This window comes from Cuculus canorus, chromosome 3, assembly GCF_017976375.1.
Source record: "Cuculus canorus isolate bCucCan1 chromosome 3, bCucCan1.pri, whole genome shotgun sequence".
Classification (NCBI taxonomy): Eukaryota; Metazoa; Chordata; class Aves; order Cuculiformes; family Cuculidae; genus Cuculus; species Cuculus canorus.
In genome coordinates, this window is record NC_071403.1 from 45,353,504 (window position 1) to 45,365,737 (window position 12,234).

At 36.3% G+C, this 12,234-nt stretch overlaps 1 protein-coding gene across 13 annotated transcripts in view; it reads right to left on the minus strand.

The window, feature by feature from the left end:
• Nucleotides 1-1,182: 1,182 nt before the first annotated feature.
• The window catches only part of REPS1 (RALBP1 associated Eps domain containing 1), a 65,047-nt gene continuing 53,995 nt past the window's right edge, over nucleotides 1,183-12,234 (minus strand). For 2 of the 13 annotated variants that reach the window (XM_054061445.1, XM_054061444.1), the window contains exons 13-19: nucleotides 11,295-11,413; nucleotides 10,479-10,543; nucleotides 9,171-9,356; nucleotides 7,703-7,798; nucleotides 6,938-7,086; nucleotides 6,193-6,298; nucleotides 1,220-5,392 (exon numbers count right to left, since the gene is read on the minus strand). In XM_054061445.1, coding sequence (XP_053917420.1) covers nucleotides 5,324-5,392; nucleotides 6,193-6,298; nucleotides 6,938-7,086; nucleotides 7,703-7,798; nucleotides 9,171-9,356; nucleotides 10,479-10,543; nucleotides 11,295-11,413 — 790 coding nt within the window. In that variant the 3' untranslated portion in view covers nucleotides 1,220-5,323. Of the gene's footprint in view, nucleotides 5,393-6,192; nucleotides 6,299-6,937; nucleotides 7,087-7,702; nucleotides 7,799-9,170; nucleotides 9,357-10,478; nucleotides 10,544-11,294; nucleotides 11,414-12,234 lie in introns of all 13 variants that reach the window. The other 11 variants (XM_054061446.1, XM_054061442.1, XM_054061438.1 and 8 more) reach the window with 11 other exon arrangements.

Below are 12,234 nucleotides of genomic sequence, written 5' to 3' on the forward strand. Positions count from 1 at the left end.
TCTGACACAGCCAATCGTGTATGCTAGACCTTCAGAAGCCCCTAACGAGTGTTTGCATACACAAATGTTTACAGTTTAGAGCAGCTACCGTAATGCTTATTCACCCTCTGCTCCCTCAGCAACATGTCATGGGAAATAATTGATTTTAGTGCTGCCTTTCTCAATATGCAGCTGTTCTTTCAAATGTTTTCAATTTCTTAAGTGCCTTTTAAATGGATACCAAAGGCAACAGGCTCCTTGCAGAAGACATGCCCGATTCTAAATACCTTTTCTTACATTTAACTTGCTCCACACCATGGACCACACCCTCTACTGTAATTTTAAATTCATTCTTATTTAAGCCAAAGAGAGAAATACAGTCAGACCTCTGAAGTTAGATGACAGAAAGCAAAAGCCACCATTGCTGCTACATGGGATATATCAAAGAGTTTACATACGCTGTAGAGCAAGATGTGTCTGTGAGCTCCTCAGTGGACTAGGAAACAAATGCTCCCGTCATGTAAGGTTCAACTGCCGCATTGCCAGATATTGGGTTGTTTTTTATCAATATACCACTGAATGTTGCTTTCACTACTTATGACATTGTCTTCATTTCTTAGCTCATGCATAATCAAGACGAGTCAAAAGGACAAGAGTTATTTCGATGCCTTCCAGATGAGATACGTTCTTAATATCACTAAGTGAAAGCGTTAAGAACAGACCCTACTAGAGATGGAAGAGAAGTCATGTCTCTTTCTGCGCTATCATATGCTTGCAGTGTGTGATAAACAGTACTAACAGTCATCTTCAGACTTTGGATATAGCTGCAAGATGACAGACAGTATTTCGCAGAGTTACGATTCTGAATTTTTAGGTTTTATAATGAAACGGGCTGTTTCTGAGAATAACTCAAATGCAAGACATTGAACACGTATATCTCAGTAAGCTGGAAAAAATACAGTAAAATCACTTCGGAATACACTATTAGTGTACAACTAGGTACAACTACTGTACAATCAGCAGTGTACAGTTCAGCTTTAAAGCACGAATTGCACCTTTAAAACTCATTTTGCCAATTTAAAGAAATATTATTGAAAGGAAATTATACAGCATTAAGTCACTCAAACACACAACTCACTTTAGAAAAGCAATTAATTCAAAGACTCTTGTTCAAAAAGGTTTACATTTTGCTTGGTATTAATTATCAGGACAACACCATGTAGTCTCATTCGGTTATCAGTATATAGACTTTTTAGCATTCTTCCTAGGCAACTTCTAGTTAGTTGTTTTCAGAGACTATTAAGAAAACATAACATTAAATTTTTTTGTTACCAGAGAATAAAGTCCTTGGCTTCCATGTGTTTTCTTCTAGAGAGCTGTATTATAAAGGATTAGTATCATTATGCATGGGAAAACATGCTGGAATTCTGCTATTGAAATTAAATTGTACTTCTTGAAAAATGGAACTTTGGGGAGCATAGCTGAATAATCAACTGCACATAGCCTGCTTTGTAAAGTATTTAAGCAACTTAAGCATGCAAATATATTTAAAGTACACAACTTAGTTTTTAATATTCCACATATATTAAGAATTGCATTATTACCCACTTGGGAGGGACATATTTTTGTACCATATTACCATTTCTACTAGAAATTAAGACTAGAACAAGTAAGGAGAAATTGTTTTACTTTTTCTTTCAGGAAAAAGGGATTCAGACTAGGACATCTGTATGGTTGCCCTTAATGACAAACTCTGTACACAGCTGAAACCAGGAGAGTAACACAATTTTGCCCTAACTATAGAGCAGCAACACAGCACACCTCATCCATAAGGGACAGAGACATCTCACAGAAGAAACAATGTTGCAAATTTATTTTCTTTAGTTTTAAATTTTTATGACCTCAACTTTGTTTATCCCACATAAGACATTTTCAGTAATAAGAGATCCTCTAGTTCATGTGCTATTCATGTACTTTACAACTGCAAGTAAAATGAGGGACATGTGAATTACAAAAGAAATTAAAATACTAGTTACATTGAGCAGTATTTTAAGTCTACTCAAAAAAGGTGACTTTCCAGCTTTTTACCTTCGCATTTTGGAAGTCTTCTCTGCAGTCCAAAGACAAGCAATGAATGGAGAAAAAAGCAACTCCAAAGCAGGTGAAATGAAGAAAGAGGCACATTAGTAGGAGAAACAAAGGAAACATAAATCCAGCAAGAAAAGACGCTCCTCCAGTCATAAAGTCCAAAGAAACACATTTTGCGGCTGTTTCAGAAATGCAGGCTGCTGTCCATCCATCCATCCTAGCTGGGTACATGAATCACACTCCATACTATTTAGTAGTCTACGTTTATACTTGCAACACAGAGAGCACACCTCTGGTACAGTACATAATTCCTTGCCCCACAGAGCTTACAATCTAAGTTCATAAAAAAGAATGTATCAAGTAGCTGGATCAAGATCAAACAAATGGAAAAGGATGGAAAAGACGAGGAAATAATTTTATAAGGGATTAAAGTTGGATTACAGTACTGAGGTAACTTCTGAACATCATCAGCAGAGATGTTCTTAAGACATAAGTAATTATTCAGTTAGAAGTTCTTCTGATCATGAAAATTTGGTTCAAAACATACTGAATGATCCATTAAAAGCAATCCACAAACAGTCTTAAAAACAGACTTCTTGGCCAGACAGACAAATATTCAGATTGCTCAAATGCTTCACTTGAGACATTAACTCCCATTCTACTAGAAAGATATGGATGGATGTTACAGAAATTCATACATACATGCCACAAGCTTCTTACATTTAAGCTTAAAACGTTTAATTCTGATTTAAGAATCCCGCTGCTATAAGCATAAGCTTAATATTTAAATATTAATATGAAAATAATTCTATTTTAAAAATGTATTTTTAATTTTAAAATAAACTATGGACAAGATACAGTTGGTTTGAAATCAACATTGTTTGACTGCAGTGAGTGACAGTTTTTTCACTTTTTTAAGCACTGCTCTTCTAGCTTGGCAGTTGTAATAGAAGTTAGTAGTCAATTGATTTTTAAATTTTTTTTTGGTTTTGCTTTGTGTGTTCTTTTGTTTTAATTTCCTTCCTTATGTCTTATTTTTCAGAGTCAGTCTGGCACTTTATCTACTAATTGTCAAGATAGTAGAAACGTAACTTATACGCAGCCTCTGTGCCCATTTAGTTATAACTTCTTAATCCATTCACATGCAAATAGAAAGTACCATCTGTCATGCAACTATGATATTTGTGTCTTTCATAAGAGGGAATCTTGCTTCGGATTATATACGTACACTATCTGCAATAGGATCATAGAACGGTTTGGGTTGGAAGGGACCTTAAAGATCACCCAGTTCCAACCCCCCGTGCCACAGGCACGGACAACTCCCACTAGGTCAAGTTGCTCAAGGCCCCATCCAACCTGGCCTTGAATACTTCCAGGGAGGGGGCATCCACAACTCTGAAGGGTTATAATAACAGAAGTTAACCATAATTATCCAGTCTGCATATGATAACCAAAAAGAGGAACAGTTTTTCACTGTAATAAACAGCATATTCAGCATAAAAATTAGACTTGAGCTATCCTTTTGTAAGGAAAGCAGATGTTGAAGGTATTTCATTTAAGCACAGAAGTGAGACATTGAGGATTCTGGCTGCAAACAGGTGATCCACTTAGTTTCAATTTGGAAAGATATTCTCAAGGAAATCAAACCAGAAATGAAGACTAAAGAACTATACATTTCTTTGACCCAAGTAAGTACCAGCATTTACTTTATATAAGTTACAACTATATTAAATTTGCTTCTAGGAGGAAACAAAAGGAATATAGCCATGTATTACAGAAAGAACTTAATCACTTCCAACCACAAGCTAAAAAATCATGGAGGAAAGTGGTCTAGGGATTAGGATTCATTGTTCCTCGTATATGCCACAAAATTACAAAAAATTCCCTGCAGACCTGTAATAAACCCCTCCTCCGTATTTGAATTACTTTCAATTCCCAGGTAAAGATGAACCAACAAAATTAAAATATTGTGCTGTTTTATTGGTGTAAAAATCACACAATTGCTAGTTCTGATTCTGCAGAGATAAATCCATGCAGTTAAACATCTATGATCCCACAGCCAGAAGAAGCCATTAAATAGAATATCTGCTGTTAGTCAGCAATTAATGCAAATTTACATACGAGATCAAAAGGTGTGTATCATACAATATACAACAAATCCTAATACAGTACATCAACCTGAATAGCAGGATACACTCGGGGAACTCTGTTAATAGTGAAGCCTGTCTATATGCCAGAGAAATAAGGCATGGAAACAAGATGACAGAAGGTACCCCAGAATTCCTAAGAGGCAAACTGTTCTTTTTCAGGGTTTTTTTTTTTTCCTTTTTGTTTTTTTTTTGTTTGTTTTTTTTTTCTGGGAATCAGAAGTTCAATAGAGGTATTGACACAATACTCGACAATACAATTTGTTATAGTGAAGACTGGTGGATGTGATCTGCTATTAAAAAGGTAATGTGTGAAACATGCAATTACAGGTGGTGCTTCAGTAATGTGTCATTAATATGCTGGAGATTCACACCCAACTCTTTTCACAAAAGGCAGGACTGAGAAAGGTCTGTTTAACAGACTACCAATTGTACCATAAATCTTCATACGCATGCGGCTGAATCAGGATCATGAATGGATAAAATGTGAACACCTGGCAATCTGTGTTACATACTCTATAATGTATGCAACAAAACCAGAAAATCAAATCCAGCTGATATGGCAAACAGCCTGCAAGAACTCTGTCAACCTGAATAAGCTGGTTTATTGCAAAGAGGAGGCTTTCTCAAATTGTGAATAACTTTCCAAATGTAAAGGCAGCTTGGGAAGTAATGTTGGCTGATGACAGATTACTAGTTTTCCTCTTTTCTGGCACAATAAAGTAAATGCCATAGCAAACAGAGTTCATGTGCTTAAAGTCAACTGATCAGCAATCCTCTTCTGTACAGACGTTTCAACAGGAAAAAAGAAACGACTAAAAAATTCCAGTTGGAAATTTTGGCGACAACCTCTGCAAACTCAAGTCCAACAAAAATCACAGATGCCCAGAGAAAATGTGAGAGGCAGTGTCACATTCAAGGAAAAAGTTTGTTTTTTCTCTGTACTGAAATTAAAATACTTAAATACAAAAGTGGACAAATTGACAAAACAGAACCACAACATTTAATGTAGAATAGAGTGCACTGAGCTAGATGCATGGATCTTTAAATAGGTTTTGAAACCAAAACCACTTTCAAAATTAGTAAATTCACAGTTAACGGCAGTAGGCTTAGAGGTGAGAGAAGGGTCGAAGTTGTTCCAGTTGGACTTCCAGGGAGATTCTCTCTTCAAGAACATCCTACAAAAGAAAGATTTTCTACTGACTGTACATAGAGAATGAATATTTAACATTTAATTGTAGGATCAAAACTGGTAAACTCACATCTTTTGCTCAAGTTTCTCCTCTTTGAAATTTGGGCTGTGAAAAATTAACTTAGATTAACAAGTGAAATCTGGGCTTGATAATTTTTTTTAAATGGCCTATCTTCCAATTTAGACAGCATCACACTAATTCATGTTTACGTTTAAGGTGGCTTTTTTATTAATTTAATAATTAAAATTAGATATCATAAGGAAGATGGCAAGAGAAAGATGTTAAAATAGTGCCTACAGATAAATCCAAGATAATAGTCAACTTAGATACAGATGACTATTGTTTTTATTAAGATGAAGTTTTGTATTCCAGATTGTTTGTTTAAAAATGTTTATAGTTTCAGTAGGACTTCAAGGTTTTCTTTTTCCTTCAGAAAAAAACCCAAGCCACTTCAGCTGCTCTTCTCAATACTGCTTTTAAAGTATCTTTTGACCATTACAGCTACCTCAAATCATTAATATTAAGTTATGATTTCTTTTATTTTTAGTGTAGCTGAAAGCAAATCAGTATGCTGAAAAATGTGTAGTAGTGAAAGCATCTTTTGTAATTTCACAAAGCTTGTCACAATTAGGTATGTTCTATGATCTACAAAACAACCACATATTTTATATCAATATCCTCGATTTCAATATGTGTATCACTGGTTTGCAGAAATGCCCATTACTGTGTATCACTGACATTTTGCCCTCTCAGACTCTTCTTTTAAAGAAAGAATATGGAATTACCTTTAGTTGTTGCTGTAGTTCACTATTCAATCTGGCCAAAACAGTGTTGGTTTCCTTGTTACGTCTGATCGATGCCTGAATTGCCTTCTTATCTTTCCCCACTGATCTGAGAAAACATTAGAATTATTGTACTAAGCCATTTCATTGCTTATCTGAATATTTAATTTACAGTCCTCCCTTTTTCAGTGAGAAGAACCTCTTTTTAAATTTTTTGTTTAACTTGTTACACTGTTAATTTTCCCTCTTCTGCCCTGCTGGATTCACCTTGTTTGCATGGAAGCCACAAATACTTGGTTTCAATGAAACAGCCAGCAGCATATTTTAAAAACTTCTCATTATCAATTTTCTGAGGTCCCAAAACACTGTACCACAATAATTTACCTAAAAGTGACTAATGTAATAGTCTACTTTCATGCTATGACACAAAGACTGTACATTTTGGACTGCTCATAGCAACTGCTATTTAAAATGAAGTACTACATCTTAATACCTCTACATATTTACAACATAACTGCAGGAGTTAAAGGGTTCACACTCCAAAAAGTCAAAATCTCTAGCAGGTCTCCCAGTAGTAGAGGCTTTGGGATGATCTTGTTTAAAAAACAAGAACCTTTAAACTAGAACTGTTAAATTAATCTAATTCAGACACACTGAAATTGTTTGCAACTCCTGGAATAGAAAGTGCATATGCTGTTTAAATGTAAACTTTCCAGTAACAGATGTATTTATACACTTCTTGGGTTACCTAGGAATAGATGGCTGTGAAGCAAGAACAGCAGCTATGACACCTGTTTTCTGTGTATGTTCCTCAGCTTCAGGTCTTAGCTCATCCTCCGATTTTAATCTTCTGCGAATAGGCTTTGGTGGTGGAGCAAGTGGGGTAGTGCCTTTAGCCTGAAAAGGAAAACACAGCCTATTGATTTTCACAAACTGCATTTTACTTGCATTATAATCTAGGAACTCCATTGCGTTACATGTTCTTAAAACCAGTTACTGGGCTAACTGAATTTACAACTCATCAGATCTTTTCTGATGGACATGTAGCTGCATTCTCATACGGTCTGGAAAAAAACCTTAAGCACTAAATCCTACTCTGTGGTGAAAAGGCAGTAAGTTGCTACACACTGATGAAGAACTGTGCAAGCAGAAACACCATGGTGCAACTGACAAGTGCAAACCCACAACATGTAAGAACACACTTCCCCCCTAGTACTTATGTGTTTGTAACAAAAAAGCTACTGTTAACCAAGATCTGCACTAGAAGCTTTGCTCTGTTTAAAAAGTTTGAACACTTACAAGTATCTACATTTTCTGCTGTCTGGAAAATAAAGCTGACCATGAACATCATCTGATGCAAAAACTAACCATGTGCATTCCTATTTCAAGCACATATTTGACTTAAGAAAACTGGGATTGAGTGGAAGCATAAAGTTGCTGTTGCAAGTCAAAACAGACATAATTTCATATACATCAGACAACTGCAATCTCCTTCCAAGTGTACTATGCATACCGCACTAGTGGGGACATTAGCAGGCGCTTTGTCTTCAACTCTTCCATCTGCTTTGGCAACTCTAAGAGAGCTTGCAGAATCAGAGGGCTTTTCAACCTAAAGGGATATAAACTATATTTAGAAAACTACTACTTAAATATTTCATTTGGCAACAGTTGGAATAAACACAACTATGCCACATTTCTGAGGCATGAATACAGTTAACACCTAAAAGTCCAGTTCAAGCCTTCTTTAGAAGCACAAGCTGAAACACAATACCTGCTTTGGAGCAAAATAATCTAAAACTATCTTGGTCACATACACCGTTTTGGCCTGGGAGCATCTTACAGAAGATGTATGTAAGTAAGAAGCTGTACTTCCAGAATCAATAGCCAGACCTGTCTTCCGATACAGAAATTAAGAGTCAATAATTTCATATATATTCAACAATAAATCTAAAAATCACTATTAAAAAAGATGAAACAGTCACTTAAAGGTACTCTGCTCTCAAGCATTGTACTCTGGATGTTGGAAGACCTCTGAAAAAAGTCAAATCCCCAACATTCTCAGGCACTGTGTAGCACAAAAGAGCCTGTGGCCTGATAAACTGCTATAGCTATTTCTGCTGGTACATTACCACTACTATCTATTTGTCACTGCCAAAGGTTAATCCCTCCAATGGAACACAATGTGATTGTTCCCTACCCACCTCAATGCAAAACAATCAGCAAGCTTAAATTAAGCAGTGTTCAGTGGCAGCTTAAGCTAACATAGCTGATTTTGCAGTGAGGTACATGGAGAGCGCTCAAACAGTTCTACATCACTGACCTTCCCAAATTAAAGGAGCAAGAACATACTGCTCATAGTTGGAAGAACTTTAAAGCACCGCAGGTACTTTTGCAACTGCGGATGCAGAATTGCCCCAGAGAACTCAGAATCTGGATGAACGCTACAAATTACAAAGGAAAACACGAAGTAATTCATGTAATAGCAGTAAGCCATTATGACATTAAAAGGAATAAACTTCCAAACTTTTAAGACCTGTGTCTGTAGCAGGAAACAAGGTTTTGCAAACAGATCTAACAATCTATTACAGAAGGAAGCCAGAGCTCTAGTCATTTTAACTGTTTGTCCAATGGCTTTGAACAAAAAATTAATGGTGATACACCAAATACTTACAATACTTGACAGCCATCCCTTTAAGACAACTTTAAAGCCTACCAGTAAGTAGGCTTTAAAGGGAGCACAAAGGTTTTTCCTGTGCTAAGTCTTAAATGCACCAACACAATTATGTTTGTGCACAAACATGCTATTAAGTACATAATCTTTTGAATTACAATTGAAAGCTGAGAAGAAAACAATTTTTTCTGCCTAGGTGTTTGGCAACTACTAAATAAGTGGATTGAGGCTTTTTTTTTTTTTTTTTTTTACAAAGTCTCATAACTGTCGCTGGTATTAAGGAATTGACAAGATTGTCACTTCTACCCACCTGCAAGACTTCTGAATGTGTTTCAATTTCATCATCTTCCTCTTCGTTTGCACCTGAAACAGCAAATGCCTCAAACTGGCTGAAGTCTGCAAAATTTGGCTGCTCTGGTATTTGTTGAGGTGAGGTACTGGTATGAGCTATTAGGCCTTCAGCATCTACTGGGCGATGCACATGAGGACCTGCACCCTGTAACAAAACAACAAAAATATTTAGTGACATTGTTCTTAACATAGTTATCTGATGCAAAGAATCTCACCAAACAACAGTTTGTGACAGAATGCTAAAGGCTATTTGCCTTTTTAGTGGTCAAAGATTTATGTCTTGTCAGTAGGGCAAAGCACATCTCATCCAAGACACAAACGGACCAACCATTCTGTTTATAAAAACAGATACATATTTAAGATATAAGGAAGTTCAATTACATGTGCTGCTATACAGTGAATGAGATCAAAGATGGAGGCACTGTAGGACTATCTAGACTCATTGGACAGCAAGTGTTTCTGCTGTAACATAGTCCAGCTTGGCTCTATCAGGGTTGACAGAGATTTTCAGTCTAGTTCCATAGGGAAACACAATTATATGATCACACTGTATGGAATATGGCTGTCATTGTATCCTCTTTCTTTGCAGACAATTCTGGATCCATTGTTTGACTTCAACTGCTGGTAACTCGGATTCTAAGAAGTAGCTGCTGGTGAAAGACAACTGAAAAGCAATTTATCTGTTCCATGTGAGATCTGCATAGTAGTTGAAGGATTCAGTTCATTGAGACAAATTAAAAACTTCTGCAAGATTTGTTTTCTACCAAATCAGCAAACTGACCTGACTCAGATCAGGACTGCAAAGATCACCAAGTCTACAACAACGGAAGAACTGGGATCACTCCTTTTGGAAGCAGTCATGTTATGTAAAACTATATCCTGTACCAGACATATATTGAAGACACACTTACTTTGCAAAACTCTGAAAGACTGCTCTCACAGTCTGTATTATGGCCTATTAGCTATACAGGGACAGGTAAAAAAATATGAAAGCGTAACTTTGGTCTCTTTTCTACAACTCAGAGCTCCAGAGCCACTTCATCCTCCGCAATCTCTACTTCAATCCCTTCCCAGGGTTCTACCAGGAGCCATTTTTTCTTCAGGAACAGCTAACATTTGGCTATAGTCTAGGTTTTGCCAACATTCGCATTCTGGTGGTTTCAAAAAATACCAAGCAATACTACTCATTTTAGAGTTAAGTTAAAATTCAGAGTTAGACAAAAACGATGCACCAAGTTTGAGATTGTTTCAAGAGTGACAACATCACCTGTGAAGGCTGTGGTCTTGGAGGCACTGCAGGGGGACAGGCAACAACTCCAGCCTGTTGCTGTCCTGCAAAAGAGGCATAGCATTTGGCTGAAATGGTTTCTCTTCATACTACAGCCCTATCTAATTTTTTGACTCGTCAACACGAAAACATCTTGCATTTTACCTACTCATTAACTTGTCATATTGAGGACCACAACTGTAGGGTCATCTCTCAAATTTGCAAACGCACAAAACAAGGAATCGGATAACAGATCTTATCCTTTGTTCCCGCTCTAAGTACGGACATGGTCATACTTCCCTGATCTTAGCCCTTGTTTTATTTTTCCCTCATTATACAGTCTTAACATTTTCTCGTACTTTGTGATCCTGAACTGAAAAGCAGTGACAAGTAAGAAGTACAATAAAAACTCTTATGCAGAGCATCAGAAGTGACCTCTAATAATTTCCTCTGAGGCGAAATACTTAACATCCATCTCTAATATATCTGATACCAGAAAAACTCCACCTGAAAATTTACCTGCAGATGCAATGCATTGCATGTGGGTGCATCACCAAAAAGTTATTTCCTGAACTTGCTCCTCACATTCACCTGAAGGACTACAATGCCAGCATTCAGAATTTACTTCTAAATTATCAGTTTAAGCAAAGTGGAGTACAAATTTTAACTCAAACGGGAAGACTGACATTTTCAGCTTTTTCATTCAGAAGCAGTATTTTAAAACCCACTCTAAATCTTTCTTCAGAGGAAAAAATTGTCTGCTTCAAGAATATATGCACTGAAAAATAATATACTCTAGGAATACAATTTATCTACCTGGGGTAACCGAAAATGATCTGTTCAGATCTAAAGATGATGATCGAGAATGCGAAGGATGAGGCCTTGGAGGAGGTGGTGGTGGTGCAGCGTTATCCGGAGATGCTCCTGAATGTGATCTGCAAAAGATAAGCTTCTGTAGTGATTTGGAACAAAAAATTAAAAGTTCTTCAGAGGATGCAATTAAAAAATTAAGTTTGACAGACAGAAAAAAAGCCTGATTACCATTGATTTTGAAGATTGAAAAATCAGTTTTAAGCTTCTGGTATTCTTTGATTTCACAATTGTTTTTATATTTCTGTTTTCTTAAATCTCCATTATCCAAATTATTCTTATATTACCACAAGTAATTTTATTTTGGGAAGCCCATAACATACATCCCAAACAACGGCATTTAAGAAACAGAGAACCCTAAGCATGGTAATTCCATCCAGATGGTAGTCGCTATAGTCTGCAAATTATTTTAAGATGTGGTAAAGATCCTAATTATGTTTTAAATGGGTTAAGTTCAATGTCACTGAAGAAGAATATGAAGAATATTAAGTTTCTATTGGACCTGGCTTCATGTCTATGGAGCTTAAAGAGTATCTTGGCATACAAGATAACTATTCAATTCTCCGCCTAATATTTTCCAAATCTATATACTTAGTAGCATCTTCAAAAATTTTAACTCATTTTTAGGTAGGATCACCATCTAGTGGATACCTGTTGCAAGTTCATCAAACATACATTCAGAAAGGACAGAAGGATAACGTACTGCTTTTAAGTTGGATTTATTGTACAGAACTTTTGTACAGCTTCCATTTAAAAACAGCTTTCAGAAACTTCCTAACTAGTCCAAATTGAGCAAGATAGATTTACTGAACCATTGACATGAACGTAGCTACTCTTTCATTCAACTCATAAATGATAGTCTTTGTTACAGAAGTCAGTTGTAAAA